The sequence below is a fragment of the Cetorhinus maximus genome, chromosome 2, assembly GCF_964194155.1.
Source record: "Cetorhinus maximus chromosome 2, sCetMax3.hap1.1, whole genome shotgun sequence".
Lineage (NCBI taxonomy): Eukaryota > Metazoa > Chordata > Chondrichthyes > Lamniformes > Cetorhinidae > Cetorhinus > Cetorhinus maximus.
The window spans coordinates 28,974,199-28,999,385 of NC_135880.1; the positions used below are offsets into that span (position 1 = coordinate 28,974,199).

The window sequence follows — 25,187 nt, forward strand, 5'->3', positions numbered from 1 at the left end:
TGCCAGAGGGAACACCTTCAGTCTGTCTGCAAGCATGACCCAGACTTTCCTGTCGCTTGCCATTTCAACACATATCCTGCTCTCATGGCCACATGTCCGTCCTTGGCCTGCTGCAATGTTCCAGTGAAGCTCAATGCAAACTGGAGGAACAGCACCTCATCTTCCGATTAGATACTTCACAGCCTTCCAGACTTAACATTGAGTTCACAACTTCAGATCATGAACTCTCTCCTCTATCCTCACCCCTTTTTGATCCCCTTTTTTCAAATATTTATTTTTAAATTTTTATATCTACATTTTTTCCCCACCTATTTCTATTATTATTATTTTAAAATTTATTTCCATTCATTGTTTTATCCCCACCTTTTAGCCTATTTTGATCTTTTCTCCCACACCATCCCCTCCCACAACCCCACCCCCACTAGGGCCATCTGTCACTTGCTCATCCTGCTTTCTACTCTTAGGGCTGAATTTTCCCCCTGTCGGTGGGGGGAGGCTGATGGGTGGGCAGGTGTGGGCACACTTCCAATCGGCGCCCCTGATTGGAGGCGCAGTGCCATTTTACATGGTCGGGCCAATTAAGGCCCGCCCAGCGTGACGTCTGCAGGGAAGCGCTATGCGCTCTCTGTGCAGGCAGGGGGGAATGCCTAAAATCAAGAGTGCACTCTGTTGCACACGCGCACAAAAGAGCGAACTCATCTCCCTGAGGCTAAGTGCAACGTTAGGGATATCGGCTCTACGTGCAAAAATATTAAAAATAGAGAATGGGACATGTAAGGGAATTTCCAACAAAATTTTATTAAAATTTTTAAAACCCTACATGAAACCTCGTCTCGCCTGTGGATGAAGTTTCATGTTTTTTCTAGTTGCCACCGGGGCTCCTGGGTCCAACCTTAAGGTTGGACGGGCAGGTCCACTAATTACTTTAATTGATGTCAATGGCCTCAATTGGCCATTGAGAGGTCTGCGGGCACACAGCTGATTTTGCTATGCTCCCGCCTTCCTGAAAATTTAAATGGGGCGGGGTGACGTCAGGAGTTCCGCCTGATGTCATCCCGCGTCATTTTACACATTGGTGAGTGGGCCCTGTCCCCGCTCGCCAATGGTAAAATCCTGCCCTTAATGTCACCATTAGCACCTCCTTTAGCCAGTATCACTACCATCAAGACCCCATTGAACTTTTGTTTATGACATATTTTGCAATCTCTCCTTTGCCTCCACCTATCACTGGCCTTCTATCCAGCTTCATCTGTCCAACCCCCCTTAAACAGTATATATTTCACCACATTTCTACTTCTCTTTAGTTCTGAAGAAGAGTCATACAGACTCGAAATGTTAACTCTGTCTTTCTCTCCACAAATGCTGTCAGGCCTGCTGAGTTTTTCCAGCAATTTTTGTTTTTGTTTCAAGTACATACCAAATTAGCAATGCAGCATCATTTTAAAATTCAAAGCCTCTGCTATAACTAAAGGCGGAGTGGGAAAAGAGAGGAGTCATTGCACGCCTCCTCACCTGGCTGTAACACTTTCCTTTGTCCTTTGCTATCACCCCACCTCTATAATTAGATAAACCTTTGCTCTTGCAAAACACAATTGCTTCCACTCTCCGCTCAACCCAAACAGATAGCCTTTTCTATTATAAAATACCATTGGTGACACCAATCAAGCTCACTTTGGGTTCTATAAGGTAGATTATTGGAAAGACGCTGACTTAAATTACTAGTAACAAGCTGTGTATTAACAAGAAAGTGTATTTGTAAACATGATTCTTTTTCAATATCATTGTAAATTAATGCCATAGTGACTGTACAGTGTAAATCCACCAGGATTGGGAAGCTAAACCCGTGAGGGGAGACATCAGATATTGTAGCTATGTACCTTGGAGCAGGGAAGGTTAAGAAGATGTTTAGTAGAGGTTTTTAAACTGCAAAGGAGTTTTGATAAGAGTGAATAGGGAATTCGGTGTCAAGGGGTCAGCAGGTTAGAGATTGAAGAGAGGGGTTAGGAGAAATTTCGTTATGCAGAGGGTTGTTGCAATATGGCATGTTTTTCCACAACAGGTGTTGGAGGCTGAGCCATTGCATCTTTTAAGGGAAAGTTGGATAATATTGGAAGCACAGAAAGATACAAAACTTTAAAGAGGGACCCTGACAGAAGGAATACAAGATTCTGTGTACAAGATTAAGAGGGCCATGGACACAGGGTGGATAGGGAGCAGCTGTTCCCCTTAGTTGAAGGGTCAGTCACGAGGGGACAAAAGTTCAAGTTGAGGGGCAGGAGGTTTAGGGGAATGTGAGGAAAAACTTTTTTACCCAGAGGGTGGTGACGGTCTGGAATGCACTGCCTGGGAGGGTGGTGGAGGCGGGTTGCCTCACATCCTTTAAAAAGTACCTGGATGAGCACTCGGCACATCATAACATTCAAGGCTATGGGCCAAGTGCTGGTATATGGGATTAGGTAGGTAGATCAGGTGTTTCTCACGTGTCGATGCAGACTCGATGGGCCGATGGGCCTCTTCTGCATTGTGTGATTCTGTGTGAATAGTTTTGGATTGTGTTAGCGAAAAACCAGCACAAGCATGAGGCCAAATGAATTCCTTCTGTCCTCAAATTACCATACTTCTGTGATAACAGAGCAAGATTTTCAAGTCAACATGAAAAGCAATTCAGGAGCTGGAAATCAGAAATAAAGAACAGAAAATGCAAGAAAAACTCAGCAGGTCTGGCAGCTGCAGGAGGAAGAAGCAGAGTTAACAGGCTGGATTCTCCCTCCGGGAGCGATGTGCCTTGTGGTCACAGATTTCTAGGGAGTTGTTTTGTTCACCTTTGGAGGTTGAGTGAGGGCATTCCCAGAATTTATTTTCCCTGAATTGTCCAAGGGTTTTTAAATCTTTTTTTAATCTCTTCCAAGTCATTACATGATTGTTGCTGGGTGAGAGAATTGGGGATAATGATGCTCAGATGGAATTTGACTATATGGGACTCAATGAACAAGCTTTCCATAATATTTTTATGTTCTTGAACTAGAGTTGACATTTTGTAGCTCAGGCTGGCTGGAAACAGAGTGGGCTCAGATATTGTTACTGGACTCCAGTAGGACCAATGGAATACTTATCTGGCCTACTGTATGCCAAGGTTCATAAAACATATTTTCCAAAGTTGCAACCAAGTTGTCAGTCCTCTGTACTTTAATGTGGAGCTGGATGATAAAATAATAATAATAATAATCCGGAGCGATGAGCCTTGTCCATTGAGTCCCACACAGTTAAACTGCTTTCCCATAACGTCATTTGTAGAAAGTGAGGAAATGATCTTTACTTGATGAAATTCTATGTCACATTCAAATCCTTAAATGATGGCAGATGGATTGCTAAATTATGTAATTGGCTGACAGTTATGTCATGATTTATATACTTACTGTTTAATTACCATTGTTTAATTAAGAACAAAACTAATTTTAAAAGAAATAAGTAGTCCATACCTTTAAATGAGTCTTGATCTTGCAGTCTGTATCATTGCTGACTTTTCTGTAAGGTACCTTCCAATGACATTCTGCTGCCTAAAAATCCATAAAATCTATTAGAAATTAACATTCTAATACTTCTTACTACAGGTATTGCCATTTGAACATTTTGCACCTACTTACTCTGCTGTCTTTAAGGTCGTTAAGTGTATATGAAATTCTGTGAAAGTCCAAACTCCGAGGCATAAAGAATAGGTCCTGCAAGCTATAGGAGAGACTTTGACTCTTTGAGCTGTTCTCCTATTGGGAACAAAACGATTGCACATTAGTGTAGCGGCATTTGGAGATTATAAAGGCTGTACAAGTGATTCAATGATTCCATGTTCCCAGTGTTCAAAGGAAGTGCAGATCAGATATAGAGCATCACCATTGTAACCCCTGATTCTCGACCCCATGCTCCCTGCAAGTGCCTCTCCCCAAGGAGGCTGAGGTGATGGAATTAGTCCCTCAGCTCTTGGGGTGATAGATTGTCTTTCTCTAGAATTATTCAGAATTTCTTTTTTCACCTGTACCTTTTTCACCCCCAGATTTCTCAGGGCCATGAATCGGGATACCACACCACTGGAGTTTGTGGGATCAATGGGTGATCGCCTCATTTAAATATGAACAACCAGCACCCAGCCCTATGTGGGAATGGTGCACAATATGGCCTTGGTTCTCAGGCTGGTGTGAGGGGTTTTGCGGGCCCCTCTAAAATTGCTTGATACATCTCTCTTTGGTTCCCTTTGTAAGGGTTCCTGCCACCCTATGTCATTGGCTTTTTGAGGACAGGCAAAGTCTCTGACCTGGGACCTCCCAGCACAAGCCAGGTTCGAGTACATTTGAGTCTCAGTCTATTTTTCAGCCATTCTGTTGCATCTTGCCACAGAATTTCAAGCCCAAAATACCAAATTGCTGGTATGCAATGTCTCCTACCCAATTTGAGCTGCATCCTCTTTCATGGTCTGAAAGTGAGTTAATTTACAACCTTTCTGCTTTATCTTTGACTTTGCATATTTTCAATGTGAACCTAACCAGGTCACTATTTTCCAAGTACTCTCCTACCTTCAGGTTGCTTTACTTGTGTTGTGATGTTACCCGGAATTTGATCAAGCATTGTATTCTTGTTGGACTACTATATACTCATGAAGAAACAGCCCGGGTGTATTAAAAGATCTTTCACCATTTTAACTATTAACATTTAACACAAGATAGTTAAAATCATCCATTATTAGAATTCTGTTACGACTGAAAACTTTTCTAAATTGTCTACAAATATTATATTTTATTTGATAGTTTATAGCATATTCCTAATAGAGTAATTGTTCCCTTATTAATTCTAAACTGCACTCTGATTGTGTTCAGGTAGTCTGTCCGAATGAAGTTTGATTAAAAAAACCTTTCCTTTCCAAGGCTCTAATCATGTTCTTTCTACACATGACCAGCCTCACTCCCTTTTCCTTCTACCTCTCTCAAAAATTACAACCAAGGGCAGCATTTTCCGGTCGGCGAGCGGGGGCAGGGGTGGGGGTGGGGGTGGGGGCGGGGCCCGCTCCTCGACGCGTAAAATGACGCAGAGTGACATCGGGCATGTGTCCCGACGTCACCCCGCGTCATTTAGATTTTCAGCTCGGCCTATTAAGGCCATTAAAAAAGTAATTAAAATGATTAATGGACCTGTCTGTTCAACCTTAAGGTTGGAGGGCAGGCGAAGAGCCCAGGCAGCCTTCCAAAAAGGCATGAAACGGGTGGGATGAGGCTTCATGAGGGATTTAAAATGTGTGTAATATTTTTAAATAAAAGTAATTGACATGTCCCTGCTCATGTGACAGTGTCACATGAGGGGACATGTCAGGAATATTTTTTCTGCCTTTAGTAACGTTTTCACACTTGAGCCGATCTCCCTGAGGCAGCACTTAGCCTCAGGGAGATCTGTGAGCTCTTTCGTGCGTATGCGCGAAAGAATGCACTCCCGGCTCAGGGAATCCCCCCCCCCTGCCCGCACAGGGAGCACACAGCGCTTCCGGGCGGGCGTCACGCTGGGTAGGCCTTAATTGGCCCGCCCACTTAAAATGGTGGTGCGCCCCTGACCGGGGGAGCCAATTGGGAACCTGCCTGCCCGTGCCTGCTCCCGCACAACCCCCCCCCGATGGGAAGAAAATGCTGCCCCGAGAGTATATACTTCCCAGTCCAACTCTGAGTGAATCCAACTCTCTGTCAAGGCTATAGCACCCACATTAAAGTACAAAGGACTGGCAACTTGGTCGTAACTTTGGAAAATGTGTATTATGAACTTTGGCATGCAGTAGGCCAGGCACATATTCCATTGGTCCTACTGGGCTTGCACAGTATTGAATCCAGTAACAATATCTGAGTCCACTCTGTTTCCAGCCAGCCTGAGCTACAAAATATCAACTCTAGTTTAGGAACATTAAAATATTATGGAAAGCTCGTTCATTGAGTCCCATGCAGTCAAGTTCCATTGGAGCATCATAATGTCCAATGCTCTCACCCAATAACAATCATGGAATAACGTGGGAGAGATTTTAAGAAGATTTTAAAACCCTTGGACAATTCAGGGAAAATAAATTTTGGGAAAATCCTCACTCAGTCTGCAAAGGTGAACAAAACAAGTTCCTAGAAACCTGCGCCGCCAGGTACATCACCCAACAGCCCAGCTAACTTTTGTATACTGTGATATGTGCATCACCCATGAACCCACCCAGCTCAGTTTTGAAGGCTTACAATGGATTCACTTTCTCTGCAGGAATTGGCAACTTATTCCGAATGTCTTGTACTCTTTGAAAAGAAAAGCTTTTTGCTATCGAATCTAGATCTGTGTTAATGTAATTTATATGCATGTTCCATCATTAACTTTAAATTCTTCAATGAAAACAATCTCTCCATATGGACACTGTCTAGCCCCTTCATTATTTTAAACTCTCCAATCAAATTTTCCCAAAATCAATGCTTTTCAAGAGTAAATAGACTCAGCTCTAAGATTACCATGATAAATAAGAGCTTTTAAAATTGATATCAATCTAGTGACCTTCCTCCGTATAGTTTCCAGGGCAAAAACTGACCAAGGATACTACAATAATTGGTTTTTCTTTTCTACTGGATCATGTTAGTGATCTATTCTAGTATTTTATGTACACTTGCAACAATCTTGTTGCACTGGTCATAAACCTTTAGAGCCTCATGCACCACAACAACTAATTATCATTCCTGCTCAACAGACAATAGTTTAGAATCTTGTCAGCTATGTACATGCTTTATATTAGCCCTACTCACACACACAATGCTAGTTTTATTTACATCAGTGCTTCCCAATCTATTTTCCATAACAAACAAGCCCATTTAAACATTTGAAAATTAATGCAACCCCAGACACCAACAAAAACAAAACAGCAATAAAGCAGCACAGTCACATTCAGGATATAATTATTAAAGTTCACATACTATAGGTCTACATATAATACATCATGAATGTAATCATATAATATAAAAATCTGTGTTTTTAAAGTACTTTGTACAAATATCATTATTTTATGTACTCACCAGTCCATTACTTCATCTGAGCTGCTTCAGCTCATGAACCTTGGCCAGGAAGCAGCAGAGGTGCAGGTTGGGGGTCATGAGGTGGCTGATATTAGAGCCCAGGTTATACCGCAGAGCCAAGGTGATGAGGGTGGGCTCAGATAGGCCGCAGCTCAGCAGCAGAGACATCACCACTGGGTTCATGGTCAGGGCCAGGCTTTGAGACTCAGTGAAATGACCACGGGCAAGAGCCCATGGCCCGGAGAGAGAGAGAGAGAGACCCCAAGAGATGGGCAGGGCCAGATACCGCCTGGGCTTTGGTGCTGGTGCGGGGTGCAGTTGCAGAAGAGGGGAGCTCACGACATCATTCACTGTTTTTGCAACCCACAGTTTGGGAACTACTAATCCACACTAAATGTCATTTGCCAGACATGCGCCCATTGCCCCATCATATCTAGATCTAATTGCAGTCTTTTTAAGAACATAAGAAATAGGAGCCGGAGTAGGCCATTTGGCTCCTCAAGCCTGCCCCGTCATTCAATAAGATCGTGGCTGATCTGCCCCAGGCCTCAATTCCTCTTTCGTGCCAGGTCCTCATTGCCCTCAACTTCCCGATATTTCAAAAATCTATCTACCTCCTCTTTAAATACTTTCAGTGATCTAGCCTCCACAACTCTATGGGGTAGAGAATTCCAGACATTCACTGTATTTTCTCTCATTCAAGGTTCTAACACTAGCACAAATATTTGTGTAGTGTGCAAATTTGATATTACAGTTGCAGGGTATTGTTGTGAATTCCCACCCCTCCTTATCTGCCCAGCTATTTGTTAATTGCTGTTGCAGCATGCCAAAGCAAATAAGTGTTTTTTGGCATCTGGTGCCACGATACAGTTAGAAGTGTGTGCAACATGGAGTTATTACTGACTTGGTCTTCTCAGCATTGTGACAAATCCTCAATATTTCTGGTTCCTGCATTTTTTTAGTTATTTGCCAAATCTTATTGGGATCTATTTTTAGAAAATGTAACTTGTTCTAGGACGAGGTACATAAAAAGTGCTCAATTGTGAAAACAAAAGGCCTGTGACTCCTGTATGCTGATAAGTGTTTATTTATAAACAAACACACGAACAAGGAGCAGGAGTAGGCCATTCAGCCCCTCGAGCCTGCTCCACCATTTAATAAGATCATGGCTGATCTGATAGTAACCTCAAATCTGCATCCCGCCTACCGCCGATAACCTATCACCCCCTTGTTTACCAAGAATCTATCCACCTCTGCCTTAAAAATATTCAAAGACTCTGCTTCCACCACCTTTTCAGGAAGAGACTTCCAAAGACTCACAACTCTCCGATAGTAAAAATTTTGCCTCATCTCCATTTTAAATGGGCGGCCCCTTATTTTTAAACAGTAACCCCTTGCTCCAGATTCTCCCACAAGGGGAAACACCCTCTCCACATCCACCCTGTCAAGCTCCCTCATGATCTTATATGTTTCAATCTTGTCTGGCCATTCTTCAGTTGGACATTCCTGTGCCAGAGTTAAAAGCTAAAAATAAAAAATACCCAAAATACTTCGACACAGAAAAATCACCAAAATATGATGGGGAACTCTTTAGAGCAGTTAAATCTGTTTTAAAATATTTGAATAAATCAACAAAACAAATAATCATTTCCAACATACTTGTATTTTTCGAGTTACAGGAGGAAAGGAGTTCCCCAGAAGATCTTTGCCAATCGGTGGAAAAGCAGTGGAATCCTTCACCTGCTTATATTCCTGTAACACAATATTGTTATATTAATAAATGTCAACATTTTTGTAGCCATTACGTCTGCATTACCCATCTTCGGTGCCCCAAACATCTTCAGCGAAATTTATTACTGATGATGGATTTTCTGAAATTACTTTGAATATGATCTTTACACAATATGAACTACTTAACCACTATAAGCCACATTTTGTTACCACATTGTGTTATGTTCATTATTTATTGCCAAAGCTTTTTTAACTGGATGCTCTTGACCATCATGATTCATATCAGTTTGTTCCAATGCCTTGCATCATAGTTTGTGCAGAGATGTTAACATGTAAAGAAAAATGATACGTAGAGCAGTGAATGCAGACTCCTTTAAAGCATTTAACAAGAAATGGATAGATTTTGAATCCAACTAGCAGTAGAGACAAGCTGACCTGGAGTCCGGTTAAAGTTACATTAAGCAGTCTTTGCACATCTTGAACATGGACCCAAATGAAGTCAGTAATGGCTGTTTAGATATGCCTACATTTTTCCCTTTATGTGAAAGCCTTACAGTTGCACAGTTACAGTTGCTTTTAGCATTGCACAAAATATGTTCCTTATCATCATGATAAGAAAAATCATGTCAAATCGTTTTTTGAGATTATCCCCAAACTACAAACAATAGAGTTGACTGCAATCTGTTCAGAGAGACTTTTTCCAGTAAGTTCACCATCTTCCAGGAATCCAGTGCCAACCTATAATCATAGAGAACCTGAAGCAACATTTGTTCATCACAAACAATCTCCAGTACCATTCATTCCAGTTCCTTTCATTTATATTGAAAACTTGACTAGCCTGACAATAAAATCCAATAATGTATTTAACGGGAATGCTTCTAATGCCCAGGTTAAGCTAATGCGAATATATAATCAATTTAGTTCATTAAGTCAAGCCACCAAAAGTAAGATGACAGTGGCATAAAGGCATTATTCAACTGAGGGTAGTATGCAATGAGCCTACTTTTATTTTTTAAAACTGAACACAATGGTGATTATGGTGATAATGGTGAAACTCACCAGTTGCTGGCGTGATACCTAGTACAAAGGATACCTAGTACAAAGGTTGTGGTGGGTGTCTTTCCCAGATATCACTAGCAGATCCTCACAGCAGTATTCTCAAACCAACTATCTTCATTGATAACTTTCTCTCCATCATTAGGTCTAAAATGGGGCTGTTTATTGATGATTGCTCAGCGCTCACCTCTTAATTGTAGCTCCTCAGATAATGAGCCAATCCATGTCCACATACATCAGGACCCAAAAAACATCTGGGCTTATGCTGATAAGTAGCAACAAACATCTGTGCTACACAAATTGCTAGGTAATGACTATTTCCAACAAGGGAAATCCTAACCACATCTCTTTGCCATTCAATGGTATCACTTATGCCAAAATCCCAACATTGACATCCTGGTGGTCCCCATTAACCATGAACTTAACTAGACCAGGCACATAGCTGCCAAAATTAAGACCGCAGGTCAGAGGCTGGGTGTAAATGGTGAGTTTCTTGTCCCCTAACTCCCCAAAGCCTCTTCATTCTTCAAAACACAGCTCAGGAATGTGATGGTTACTCTCTATCTATCTGGATGGGCATAGATGCTACAACATTCAGGAAGCCCAAATCCACCCAGGAGCCACACAGAGCCTGGCAGAGCCAAACAGAGCTAAACAGAGCCAAACAGAGCCTGGCATGGCCAAACAGAGTCAATCAGAGCCAAACAGAGTCAAACAGAGCCAATCAGCGCCAAACTGAGCCTGGCAGAGCCAAACAGAGCCAAAGAGTGCCAAACAGAGCCAAACAGAGCCTGGCAGATCCAATCATAGCCTGGCAGAGCCAAACATTGTTAAACAGAGCCAAACGGAGCCAAACAGAGCCTGACAAAGACAAACAGAGCCTGGCAGAGCCAAACAGAGAAAAACAGAGCCAAACAGAGCCAAAAATAGCCAAACAGAGTGAAACAGAGCCAATAAGAGCCAAACTGAGCCAAACAGATCGGAACAGAGCCTGGCCGAGCCAAATAGAGCCAAACAGAGCCTGGCAGAGCTAAACAGTGCCAAACAGAGCCAAGCAGAGCCAAACAGAGCCAAACAGGGCCAAACAGAGCCCAGCAGAGCCCGGCAGAGACAAATGGATCCAGACAGAGCCAAACAGAGCCAGGCAGAGCCAGACAGAACCAAACAAAGCCAAAAGAGCCAAACAGAGCCTGGCAGAGCCAAACAAAGCCAAACAGTGCCAAACTGAGCCGAATAGAGCCAAACAGATCCAAGCAGAGCCTGGCAGACCAAACAGAGCCAAACAGAGCCTGGCAGAGCCAAACAGAACCTGGCGCACCAAACAGAGCCTGACCAAGCCAAACAGAGCCTGGCAGAGCCAATCAGAGCCATACAGAGGCTGACAGAGCCAAATATAGCCTGGCATAGACAACAGAAGCCTGGCAGAGCGAATCAGATCCAAACAGAACAAAACAGAGCCTGGCAGAGCCAAACAGAGCCAAACAGAGGCATACAGAGCCTGGCAGAGCCAAACAGAACCAAATAGAGCCTTGCAGAGCCAAACAGAGCCTGGCAGAGCTAAACAAAGCCAAACAGCACCAAATTGAGCCAAACAGAGCCAAACAGATCCAAGCAGAGCCTGGCAGACCAAACAGAGCTAAACAAAGCCTGGCAGAGCCAAACAGAGCCAAACAGAGGCATACAGGGCCTGGCAGAGCCAAACAGAACCAAATAGAGCCTTATAGAGCCAAACAGAGCCTGGCAGAGCTAAACAAAGCCAAACAGTGCCAAATTGAGCCAAACAGAGCCAAACAGATGCAAGCAGAGCCTGGCAGACCAAACAGAGCTAAACAAAGCCTGGCAGAGCCAAACAGAGCCAATCAGAGCCAAACAGAGCCTGGCAGAGCATAACAGAGCCTGACAGAGCTAAGGAGAGCCAAACAGAGCCTGGCAGAGCCAAACAGAACCTGGCACAGCCAAACAGAGCCTGACCAAGCCAAACAGAGCCTGGAAGAGCCAAACAGAGCCTGGCAGATCCAAGCAGAGCCATACAGAGGGTGACAGAGCCAAATCTAGCCTGGCAGAGCCAACGGAAGCCTGGCAGAGCCAAGCAGAGCCTGACAGAGCCTGGCAGATCCAAGCAGAGCCAAACAGAGCCACAAAGAGCCAAACAGAGACTTACAGAGCCAATCAGCCTAACAGAGCCACACAGAGCCTGACTGAGCCATAAAGAGCGAAACAGAGCCTGGCAGAGCCAAACAGAACCTGGCAGAGCCTGGCAGAGCCAAGCAGAGCCATACAGAGGCTGACAGAGCCAAACATAGCCTGGCAGATCCAATGAAAGCCTGGCAGAGCCAAACAGAGCCTGACAGAGCCAATCAGAGCTAAACAGAGCCCAACAGAGCCCAACAGAGCCTGGCAGATCCAAACAGACCCAAACAGAGCCATAAAGGGCTAAACAGAGACTTAGAGAGCCAATCAGAGTCTAACAGAGCAACACAGAGCCTAGCCGAGCCATAAAGAGCAAAACAGTGCCTGGCAGAGCCAAACAGAGCCTGCCAGAGCCAAAGAGAGCTTGGCAGGGCCAAACAGAGCTAAACAGAGCCTAGCAGGGCGAAACAGAGCCTGGCAGATCCAAACAGAGCCTGGCAGAGCCAATCATAGCCTGACAGAGCCAATCATAACCTGGCAGAGCCAAACAGAGCCAAACGGAGCCAAACTTGTGGAATCCATTTCTTTCATCCCTTTCATCCTAATCCATCCCTCTGAAGTATACAAGGTAATTACTCTATATACAACAAAATGAAAATATGGTAGATGATGAAAACCTGAAATCAAAACAGAAAACAACAAGTTGTAGTTCATGAACACCTTTAGCAGAGTAAAACATCTCAATGCACTGCAGACGAGCCTTAGAAAGTAAACACTGAACCACATAAGAAGGTATTAGAGCAGATGAGCACAAAGCTCGGGTTTGAGAGCTAGGTTTCAAGGAGCATCTTAAAGGAGGAAAGAGAGGCAAAGAGGTTTAGAAAGGGAATTCCAGAGCTTAAGGCCTTGGCAGCTGAAGGGACAGCCACCAGTGATGGAGGGATTAAAATCAGGAATGCACAAGATGCCAGAATTGAAGGATTAGAATTATAAGTAGCAAATGCTGGAAATACTCAGCAAGTCTGGCAGCATCTGTGGAAAGAGAAATAGAGTTAATGCTTGAGCTCGGTGACCAGCTCTTTCATCAGAACCAGCGAATGTTGGAGAGTAACAGATTTTAAGTAAGTGCAGACTCAGGGGGAAGGGAGGAAAGGACAAAGGGAAGAGTCTGTGATAGAGTTGGGGGGTGGGGGGTGGTGGGGTGAGTAAATGCAAAGGGCTGGTAATGGGACAAATAAAAGAACAAAGATGGGCCTAGAGGAGGTTTCAGTGGTTACAACAGAATAAGAGAGTGCAGGGAGGCATGGAAACAGTGGCAAAAAAAAACCTCCCATGGCCTGGAAATGAGGCAGAACAAAGGCCTGTAGGCCACAGGCATTGCAGACCGCCCCATTGGGGCCTTGTATCAATAGGAGTCTCCACCCCAAGCACTATTTCACTCTCAATAGCTCAGGTGCAGCCGCCCTTCATCACCTGATGTCTTGAAAAGTTGGAAACGGTGATTAGAATCTAAAGTTTTTAAATGTTAAGGCCGCAAGAATGCAAAGTGCCCAACAGAAAGCTGTGGTGTTGTTCCTTGAGCTTATGTGTTGAGCTTCTTTGGAACAGAAGGTCATGGATAGAACGGTCAGTGTACATATCCAGGGTAATTAATGCCAATGACTGCTCCTTTTGATTACCAGTTGCAGGGGGTCTTTCATCCTGGGCCATTTCCTTGGTGTGTAAATGTGGTTTCCATGGTAATCTATCTGAATGGATCACAGTTTTCCAGGAGGGAACTGGCTTGTCCCTGAACAGAGCCCTCTTTCCATCAGATTGTCCCTAGTGTTACATGCTGTTGATGGCTGTGGATGGGAGCAGGATTCGGATGTGAAGCAGAGCCAAACAGAGCCAAATGGAGCCAAACAGAGTCTGGCAGAGCCAAAAAGAGCCTGGCAGAGCCAAACTGAGCCAAACACATCCTGCCAGAGCCATACAGAGCCTGTCAGAGCCAAAAAGTGCCAGGCAAAGCCAATCAGAGCAAAACAGAGCCAAACAGTGCCAAACAGAGCCTGGCAGAACCAAACAGAGATGAACAGAGCCAAACAATGCCAAACCGGGCCAAACAGAGCCAAATGGAGCCAAACAGAGCCAAACAGAGGCTGGTAGAGTGAAACAGTGCCTGGCAGAGGCAAACAGAGCCTAGCAGATCCAAACAGAGCCAAACAGAGACAAACAGTGCCAATCAGTGCCAAACAGGGTCTGACAGAGCCAAACAGAGCTGAATAGAGCCAAACAGAGCCAAATGGAGCCAATCTTGTAGAATCCATTTCTTTCACCCCTTTCATCCCAATCCATCCCTCTGAAGTATACAAGGTAATTACTCTATATAAAACAAAATGAAAATATGGTAGATGATGACAACCTGAAATTAAAACAAAAAACAACAAGTTGTAGTTCATGAACACCTTTAGCAGAGTAAAACATCTCAATGCACTGCAGACGAGCCTTAGAAAGTAAACACTGAGCCACACAAGGAGGTATTAGAGCAGATGAGCACAAAGCTTGGGTTTGAGAGCTAGGTTTCAAGGAGCATCTTAAAGGAGGAAAGAGAGGCAGAGAGGTTTAGAAAGGGAATTCCAGAGCTTAAGGCCTTGGCAGCTGAAGGGACAGCCATCAGGAATGCACAAGATGCCAGAATTGAAGGATTAGAATTATAAGTAGCAAATGCTGGAAAATACTCAGTAGGTCTGGCAGCATCTGTGGAAAGAGAAATAGAGTTAATGCTTGAGGTCGGTGACCAGCTCTTTCATCAGAACCAGAGAATGTTGGAGAGTAACAGATTTTAGGGAAGTGCAGACTCAGGGGGAAGGGAGGAAAGGACAAAGGGAAGAGTCTGTGATAGAGTTGGGTGGGGAGAGGTGATGTGATTAAATGCAAAGGGCTGGTAATGGGACAAATAAAAGAACAAAGATGGGCCTAGAGGAGGTTTCAGTGGTTACAACAGAATAAGAGAGTGCAGGGAGGCATGGAAAAAAAGGCAAAAAAATAACCTCCCATGGCCTGGAAATGAGGCAGAACAAAAGCAGGTAGGCCGCAGGCATTGCAGACCGCCCCACTGAGGCCTTGTATCAATAGGAGTCTCCACCCCAAGCACTATTCCACTCCCTTCGACACCTGATGTCTTGAAAAGTTGGGAACAGTGATTAGAATCTAAAGTTTTTAAATGTTAAGGCCACAAGAATGCCCAACAGAAAGCTGTGGTGTTGTTCCTTGAGCTTATATTGTTGAGCTTCTTTGGAACAGAAGGTCATGGACAGAATGGTCAGTGTACATATCCAGGCTCATTAATGCCAATGACTGCTCCTTTTGATTGCCAATTGCAGGGGGTCTTTCATCCTGGGCCATTTCCTTGGTGTGTAAATTTGGTTTCCATGGTAATCTATCTGAATGGATTACAGTTTTCCAGGAGGGAACTGGCTTGCCCCTGAACAGAGTCCTCTTTCCATCAGATTGTCCCCAGTGTTATATGCTGTTGATGGCTGTGGATGGAAGCAGGATTCGGATGTGAAGCAGAGCCAAACAGAGCCAAATTGGGACAAACAGAGTCTGGCAGAGCCAAAAGGAGCCTGGCAGAGCCAAACTGAGCCAAACACATCCTCGCAGAGCCATACAGAGCCTGGCAGAGCCAAACAGAGCCTGGCGGAGACACTCAGAGCCAAACAGAGCCAAACAGTGCCAAACAGAGCCTGGCAGAACCAAACAGAGATGAACAGAGCCAAACAAAGCCAAACAGGGCCAAAAAGAGCCAAACAGAGCCAAAAAGAGGCTGCTAGAGCCAAACAGAGTTTGTTTGAGCCAAACAGAGCTAAACAGAGAGAAACAGCCTGGCATAGCAAAACAGAGCCAAACTGAGCCTGGCACAGTCAAACTTAGCCTGACCGAGCCAAACAGAGCCTGGCAGAGCCTGGCAGAACCAAGCAGAAACAAACAAAGCCAAACAAAGCCAAACAGAGCCAAATATAGCCTGGCAGAGCCAGACAGAGCCTGGTTGAGACAAACAGAGCCAAAGGAGCCTGGCAGAGCCAAACAAAGCCAAGCACAACCAAATAGTGCCAAACAGGGCCTGGCAGAACCAAACAGAGCCAAACAGAACCAAACAGGCCCAAATAGTGCCAAACAGAGCCTGGCAGAGCCAAACAGAGCCAAATAGAGCCCAGCAGAGCCAAAAAGATCCAAAACAAGCCAAATAGGGCCTGGCACAGCCAAATAGAGCCTGGCAGAGCCAAACAGAACCAAACAGAGCCAAACAGAGCCAAACTGAGCCTGGCAGATCCAAACAGAGCTTAACAGGGCCAAGCATAGCTAAACAGAGCAAAGCAGAGCCAAGCAGAAACAAACAGAGTGAAACAGAGCCTGGCAGGGCCAAACAGAGCCAAACAGAGCCAAGCAGAGTCTGGCAGAGACAAACAGAGCCTAACAGAGCCAATACAGAGCCAAACAGGGCCAAGCAGAGCCTGGCAGACCCAACAGAGCCAAACAAAGCCTGGCAGAGCCACACAGCGCCAAACAGGGCCAAACAGAGCCTGGCAGAGCCAAACAGAGCCTGGCAGAGCCAAATAGAGCCTGGCAGAGCCAAACAGATCCTGGCAGAGCCAAACAGGGCCAAAGAGAGCCTGGCAGAGCCAAACAACGCCAAACAGAACCAAACAGCCTAACAGAGCCAAACAGAGCCTGGCAGAGCCAAATAGAGCCAAAAAGAGCCTGGCAGAGCCAAACAAAGCCAAACAGAGCCTGGCAGAGCCAAACAGAGCCTGGCAGAGACAAACAAAGCCTAACAGAGTCTGGCAGAGCCAAACAGAGCCTGGCAGAGGCAAACAAAGCCAAACAGCGCCAAACAGATCCAAACAGAGCCAAACAGGGCCAAGCAGAGCCTGGCAGACCAAACAGAGCCAAACAAAGCCTGGCAGAGCCACACAGCATCAAACAGAGCCTGGCAGAGCCAAATAGATCCTGGCAGAGTCAAACAGGGCCAAACAGAGCCTGGCAGAGCAAAATAGAGCCAAAAAGAGCCTGGCAGTGCTAAACAGAGCCTTGCAGAGCCAAACAGAGCCAAACAGAGCCTGGCAGAGCCAAGCAGAGCCAAACAGAGCCTGGCAGAGACAAACAAAGCCAAACAGCGCCAAACAGATCCAAACAGAGGCAAACAGGGCCAAGCAGAGCCTGGCAGACCAAACAGAGCCAAACAAAGCCTGGCAGAGCCACACAGTGCCAAACAGAGCCAAACGGAACCTGGCAGAGCCATACAGAGTTTGGCAGAGCCAAACAGGGCCTGGCAGAGCCAAATAGAGCGAAACAGAGCCTGGCAGAGCCAAACAGAACCAAACAGAGCCAAACAGATCCTGGCAGAGCCAAATAGAGCCAAAAAGAGCCTGGCAGAGCCAAACAGAGCCTGGCAGAACCAAGCAGAGCCAAACAAAGCCTGGCAGAGACAAACAGAACCAAACAGAGCCTGGCGGAGCGAAACAGAGCCTGGCAGAGCCAAACCAAGCCAAACATCGCCAAACAGAGCCAAACAGGGCCTGGCAGAGCCAAATCGATCCTGGCAGAGCCAAACAGATCATGGCAGAGTCAAACAGGGCCAAACAAAGCCAAGCAGAGCCTGGCAGACGAAACAGAGCCAAACAAAGCCTGGCAGAGCCAAACAGCGCCAAACAGACCCAATCAGAGCCAAACAGAGCCTGGCAGAGCCAAACAGAACCTGACCGAGCCAAACAGAGCCTGGCAGAGCCATACAGAGCCTGGCTGAGCCAAACAGAAACAAACAGAGCCTGGCAGAGCCAAACAGAGTCCAGGGAGGACAAGGGCAGCAGATGCACAGGAACATCACTACCTGAAAGATCCCCACACATCACACACCCTCCTGTCTCCAGCATATATATATTGGACATACTGACAAATACTTTTCATTGGCCATGGACCAAAATCACAGAATCCCCTTTCTAGAGGCACTAAAGAAAGAATTCCATTTATATAGCACATATCATGACCTCATGACCACTCAAAACATTTTACAAACAACTTTTAGAGAGGCACTTATGAAATGTATTCCCTGTTGTAAGACATGAAACACTGCAGCCAATTTGCGCACAGCAAGCTCCCACACACTTGGCAATATAATTTTAGAAAAGTCAAAATTCCAGATACTCGTCTCGTTTGAGAAAAATAAAAATAGGTTAAATAAACTGGAAAGGTTTACTTACTTTACGCAATTTCTTCTGCGGTAGAATCCCGTTCATGTACGAGGTCCACATGGTCTGATGTTGAGAGCTCCGGTTCTAATCAGCGTCTTGCTTGTTCTCAGGCGCTTGCTGTGTTTTTCGCTCGGTAATTGTAATCTAAACTCAGGTCGGGCTCTTGTGAACAAAGAAAACACAGATTTGGTTGAAGAGGACTTTCCGTCGCTGCTCAAATCGGATCAACTGCAAAAACGATTAGGCGGATTTGCAAGGGGAGGTTGAATGAAAGTTAGCACTTGGGCACGGAATGTGGAGTTTTGCCTTTTAAAATTCAGCCTCTTCTGGGCATGTTTGTGTCTTCACACTATCTCAGCTATAGACAACTGGATCCAGAGTTAGCGTGATTCACGGGGAATGTGGGATGGGTTTGGAGGTGCTTAGCAATACGTTTTGAGAGGTGGATCCCTGTTACAGAAACAGAGCCGACACAAACGTCCAACCAGTTCAATAAAGCTCAGATCGTTACCTACAACACCAAACAGTAATTCTAGTCATAGCAACCAACACCTACCTCGCATTTCTATCTGGCCCACTTTCCCGCCCTCCAATTCTTTGAGGCTTTTTTTTATTCCAACGTGTTGTACACAGTGTAGTAATTATAGGACAGCTGACGGCTGTCTGAAGGATATAATAAATATGCTAACAACAGCATCAGCATGGATTTCAGAAACATCCCTTCGATTCATAATTTTAAAACTTAGCACGATTAGTGCAAGGAAAGTTTTGCAAACATTTTGACTATTCTTTAGGTCCTACATATGGCAATAGACGTACCTTTCAGGTAGATGCTTCCAGGGTTTGAGCAGTTTTCCAATGTAATAATTAAATCGCCCACGCTCTCACAGTCTCAATGAGCAGTTTTACAATCAGATAACTAGATACCACAGATCCGATATGAGCATCTGCCTGTTATATGGTGACATTTGATCATTCACAAAGCCTTTATCAATCCAACTAAATTTTGGGTATATTCCGGTATAGAAAGCTCCCGATGGGCGACAACTGATGCCGCCCCCTCCCCGGGTCTTATGGAATATCTGTATTAGATTTCGCCGGGAAAGCCTGACACTTCCACGCAAATAAGTGGGAACATTTTAAATGGCTCCTTCTCTCTTAAAAATAGGCGCAGGACTACCGGGGAGTTGGCACAAAAACATTTTCTGTCACATTTTCATTATTCCGTAAACGACGAACCACACCGATAGAATAAGATTAGCAGACTGCATTTAAATCTCCCAGGGGCGCCCGACGGGGCTGGGGACATAGACAAGTGCAGTTTCCACTATGTGCTGAGGCGCGATGCTGGCTGCTATTTCTGTTCATTCTAAAGCTATCCCTTATAGCACAGCCCTCTGTCCAAAGCCCAGAGAGACCGCTGTCCCGAAAAGGGGACGGCAACTTTTAGCCACCTCGTTTTGTTCACCTGATAAATATAATAAAAGTTTGATGTATTTAGAAAGTTTGCCATTTTCGAAGCACTGGGAATTCCCACATGGTCCTCTCGACCTGAAAAGTGAAAGAAGAATCTCTCGCCTCTTGTCTAGATTTGTGAGTGGGACCAGAAAGGAGTGGCAAGCCGACAGAAATGGGTTATGCTCCAAACTTTAACTTGCACTGTTGTCACCCTAGAATATCGAGGCTCCTCCCTGCAACAGCCTGAGCAGCGTTACCAGATAAGTCCCAGGGTTAATCTGGAGTGAGAGCCGGATCTTTCTCCAGAGTGACTCGGACTGAGGTTCGGTTGAAGGAGTAGATTCGCATCGCTTCAGTTTGACATTGTATGAAGTATAATTCCAGTGTGGTATCAAACCTCATATATAAAGTACTCAAGGGCTCTCTGGGAGTTTTAAAACCTACTTTACCTCAAAGGCTCACCAAAGTGGTTCCAGGGATGAGGAACGTCTGCTTTGAAGATAGATTAGAGAAGCCGGGACTGTTTTCCTTGGAGAAAAGAAGGCTGAGAGGAGACTTGATCGAGGTATTCAAAATCACGAGGGGTCAGGACAGAGTAGATGGGGAGAAACTGTTCCCATTACTAAAAGGATCCGAACGAGAGGGCAATAATTGGCAAAAAGAAGAAACAGGGACATAAGGAAAACCTTTTTCACCAAGTGAGTGGTTAGGATTTGGAATGCTGTGCCTGAGTGTGAGGTGGAGTCAGGTTCAATGGAAGCTTTGGAAAGAGAATTAGGCTGTTATGTGAAAAGGAACCATCTGCAGGGTTATGGGGAGAAGGTGGGGGCATGGTGCTAGGTGAATTGCTCATTCGGAGAGCCAGTCCAGGCATGATGGGCCAAATGGCCTCTTTCTGTGCTGCAACAATTCTGTAATTTTGATTCTGTAAAGGTCTTTGAGAGCCCGGAATCCCACCACTCTTGGTGTTTAAATTGCCAACTGCTAAAAGAAAAGGCATAGTACAGGATTGGAACCAGACATGTACTGTACAGAACTCTACTTTAAACAAAGGACTTTAAACTGCTACCTATCTCAGACTGGCATAAATAACCACACTTACAAATAAAACATAGGTATAAATATGACAATCTTGGTGGTAATCCTGTTCTGAGGAGAGAATCAAGAGCCTTGCAAACCAAACTTGCAACAAGTTCACCTGACTTGTAAACCACTGCATTAGCCATCCACAAGCTGTTCCCAAATCACCATGTTATACAAACCCTCTGTCTCCATTAGCAGTAGCGAACTCTTGTCTTTGATACAGGAGGTTATGAGTTCAACTCCAGAGCTTCCAGCATATAATCTAGGCTGATTCTCTGGTGCAGTGCTGAGGGAGTGCGGCACTGTCGCTGTGCCTTTCGAATGGCTGTGTCTGCCCTCTCAGGTCGATATAAAAGATGCCATAGGTTTATTCCAAAATGTACCCCTGGTGCCCTTGCCAACAGCCCAAGATCAAAAACAGGTTTGTGAGTTATTGCTGTGTGCAAATTGGCTACTGCTTTAGCCAGCTAACAGCAGAAAGCACATTGCAAAGGTATTGCCTGGCTTGTTGTATTTTTGGTTTTTATTTCAAATTTCCAGCATCGCCAGTATTTTGTTTTGGTGTCAAAGTGCAAATGAAGCATTTTGGGTCACACCCAGGACAGTGTTTTTTTATTATTATTCATTCACCGGGTGTGGGCGCTGCTGGCTAGGCCAGCATTTATTGCCCATCCCTAATTGCCCTTGAGGAGGTGGTGGTGAGCTGGTGAGTAAAGGCGCTATATAAATGTAAGTTTGCTCTATACTGTTATAAAGATCATGTGCTTCCCACTCCCAACAGCAAAAAATCACTCTTCATACTTATTTTGTGGGTGAAATCCGCTTTCGAAATTCATGGCTCTGTAACAAGAAAATGAAAATGGTGAAGAGCACACGTCACTGTATTAGATTTAATTTACAAGGCAAGTGACCTTTTTGAAACAAAAGCAAAATACTGCAGATGCAGGAAATCTAAAATAAAAATGGAAAATGCAGGAAATACTTTGCAGGTCAGGCAGCATCTGCGGAAAGAGAAACGGGGTTAGGCCTGAATTTTACCACAGATGTTGGGACCTTGATGTTGCAGCAAAAAGCAGGTCCCAAGCCCGCGTTTACCAGCAGTGGGACTTGCTCAGCAATTTTACTAAAGCTGGTCACGTAATTGGCTGCCTGTGGGCCCATCGTCCTTACGCTGCAGGCCCGATCTGAAGGACGGTAGCCCTGAAGCCTCAGCAGCACCACAGGGCGAGGTGGTCACCACTGAGGCATGCAAGAGACCTCAGGAGCTGGGCCAGGCAAGTTTTAAATTAAAAAATTCAGGGAGCCACTGGGCAGAGGGGAAACCCCTCACGGGGAAATGGTTGGTGCCATGGGGTGTGCCTTCCCTGATCGTGATCTCCTCTTTGGGGCATCAAGTCTCCATCTCCTATGGCCTCCATTTAGCTGGCAGCCTCCCCATGCAACGGAGGGTAGGACCGCTATTGGCAAAATGCCAGTGGCGACTCTGTAAAATGGCCCCAAATTGAGCCTTTAATTATGCTGATCATTGGCCCAACTCCTCGGAGTGGGGAGGCAATCTGTACTGGCTCCCTCCACTGGTAAAAGTTTCCAGCAGCCGGACTGCATTGGGGGGGCTCCCTGACACAGCTCCCCACTATTTCACTAGCAGCCTTCCATTCACACCCACCTCTTGGGCTGATAGCTGGCAAGTGACATTCGAGGCTCACAAGTGTCAGGCGATGAACATTTCCAACAAAAGGCAGTCAAACCACCTCGACATTCAATGGCATTACCGTCACTGAATCGCTCACCATCAAAATCCTGGGGTCAGCACTGACCAGAAGCTTAACAGGACTGGCCACATAAATACTGCTGGGAATTCTGCAGCAAGTAACTAACCTGACTTCCCAAAGCCTGTCCATCTACAAGGCACAAGTCAGGAGTGTGATGGAATAATCTCCACTTGCCTGGATGAGTGGAGCTCCCACAACACTTTAGAAACTCAACACCATCCAGGACAAAGCAGCCCACTTGATTGGCACCCAGTCATCACCACAAACATTCAGTCTGTCCAATACTGACGCACAGTAGCAGCAGTGTCTACCATCTACAAGATGCACTGCAGCAACTCACCAAGACTCCTTCGACAGCACCTTCCAAACCTGCGACCTCTACCGCCTAGAACGGCGAGGACAGCAGGTGCCATGGGAACACCACCACCTGGAAGTTCCCCTCCAAGTCACTCACCATCCTGACTTGGAAATATATCGCCTGCCATTTCTTCAGTGTGAATGGGTCAAATGCTGGAACTGCCTATAACAGAACCTTCACCAGATGAACTGCAGCAGTTCAGGAAGGCAGCTCACCACCACCTTCTGGAGGGCAATTAGAGATGGGCAACAAATACTGGCATTGCCACATTCCATGAAGGATAGAAAAAAACTAGCTTTTGCGGGGGGTGGGGGTGGAGAGAGAGGGAGAAGAGCGACGCCTCGTTTTTGTGGGTGATTTAACTCTCCGGAGAGCTGCTGCTTCATTTTGTTGCCTGTAATTACAAACAAGAACACAAAGGCAGCTCAATTCAATTTCAGCAAACAGAACTGGCACGTATATGGAGAGAGCTCGAAAATGCAGAATAAAGTCGAACTACGTTTTGTAACAGTCCATTTTACGGGTCAGTTAATCTTGGGGGTGTTGAACAGAGTTCACTCCCAATGCCTGGTCAAGTTCCGAAGTAGCTGGGGTTCATTTTTAAACATCCAGAGCGGATGAGAGAGAGGCAAACGATTTCTGCCGACCGTATAACCGAAGGAAAGTGTCAACAGCGCCTGAGCAACATGGAGTGTACTGTACACTGCAAATCAGGCAGCGATTCTTCGGTAACCACCCCCCCACCGGGCTGTGTAGAGTCCGAGCCGGTACCCGACACCCCCCACCACCCACCCTTACCATCAGCTTCACGCCCGAATCCTGCTCCCATCCGCAGCCATCGACACCAGGTAACACTGGGGACAATCTGATGGAAAGAGGGCTCTGTTCAGGGGCAAGCCAGTCCCCTCCTGGAAAACTGTGATCCATTCAGATAGATTACCATGGAAACCACATTTACACACCAAGGAAATGGCCCAGGATGAAAGACCCCCTGCAATTGGCAATCAAAAGGAGCAGTCATTGGCATTAATGAGCCTGGATATGTACAGTGACCATTCTGTCCATGACCTTCTGTTCCAAAGAAGCTCAACAATATAAGCTCAAGGAACAACACCATAGCTTTCTGTTGGGCATTCTTGTGGCCTTAACATTTAAAAACTTTAGATTCTAATCACTGTTCCCAACTTTTCAAGACATCAGGTGATGAAGGGCGGCTGCACCTGAGCCATTGGGGGTGGAATAGTGCTTGGGGTGGAGACTCCTATTGATACAAGGCCCCAATGGGGCGGTCTGCAATGCCTGTGGCCTACAGGACTTTGTTCCGCCTCATTTCCAGGCCATGGGAGGTTTTTTTTTGCCACTGTTTCCATGCCTCCCTGCACTCTCTTATTCTGTTGTAACCACTGAAACCTCCTCTAGGCCCATCTTTGTTCTTTTATTTGTCCCATTACCAGCCCTTTGCATTTAATCACACCACCACCCCACCCAACTCTATCACAAACTCTTCCCTTTGTCCTTTCCTCCCTTCCCCCTGAGTCTGCACTGGCTTAAAATCTGTTACTCTCCAACATTTGCTGGTTCTGATGAAAGAGCTGGTCACCGACCTCGAGCATTAACTCTATTTCTCTTTCCACAGATGCTGCCAGACCTGCTGAGTATTTTCCAACATTTCTAATTATAATTCAAATCCTTCAATTCTGGCATCTTGTGCATTCCTGATTTTAATCCCTCCATCACTGGTGGCTGTCCCTTCAGCTGCCAAGGCCTTAAGCTCTGGAATTCCCTTCCTAACCCTCTTTGCCTCTCTTTCCTCCTTTAAAATGCTCCTTGAAACCTAGCTCTCAAACCCAAGCTTTGTGCTCATCTGCTCTAATACCTTCTTATGTGGTTCAGTGTTTACTTTCTAAGGCTCGTCTGCAGTGCATTGAGATGTTTTACTCTGCTAAAGGTGTTCATGAACTACAACTTGTTGTTTGCTGTTTTTATTTCAGTTTTTCATCATCCACCATATTTTCATTTTGTTCTATATAGATTGATTACCTTGTATACTTCAGAGGGATGAATTGGGATGAAAGGGGTGAAAGAAATGGATTCCACAAGTTTTTTTCTTATTTGTTCATGGGATGTGGGCGTTGCTGTCTGGCCAGCATTTTTATTGCTCTTCCCTAATTGCCCTTCGGAAGATGGTGATGAGCTGCTTTCTTGAACTGCTCCAGTCCATGTAGGTACACCACGGTGCTGTTAGGGAGGGAGTTTCAGGATTTTGACACGGTGAAGGCGTGAATGACGATATATTTCCAACACA

The 25,187-nt window shown here is 45.4% G+C and overlaps 1 protein-coding gene across 1 annotated transcript in view; it reads right to left on the minus strand.

Moving 5' to 3' along the window:
• LOC144689893 (uncharacterized) overlaps nt 1-18,565 on the minus strand; it is a 171,333-nt gene extending 152,768 nt beyond the window's left edge. Inside the window, exons 1-4 of the mRNA XM_078557388.1 lie at nt 18,221-18,565; nt 8,721-8,813; nt 3,645-3,761; nt 3,480-3,557 (exon numbers count right to left, since the gene is read on the minus strand). Coding sequence (XP_078413514.1) covers nt 3,480-3,557; nt 3,645-3,761; nt 8,721-8,813; nt 18,221-18,271 — 339 coding nt within the window. The 5' untranslated portion in view covers nt 18,272-18,565. The remainder of the gene's footprint in view (nt 1-3,479; nt 3,558-3,644; nt 3,762-8,720; nt 8,814-18,220) is intronic.
• Between the last annotated feature and the right edge of the window lie 6,622 nt (nt 18,566-25,187).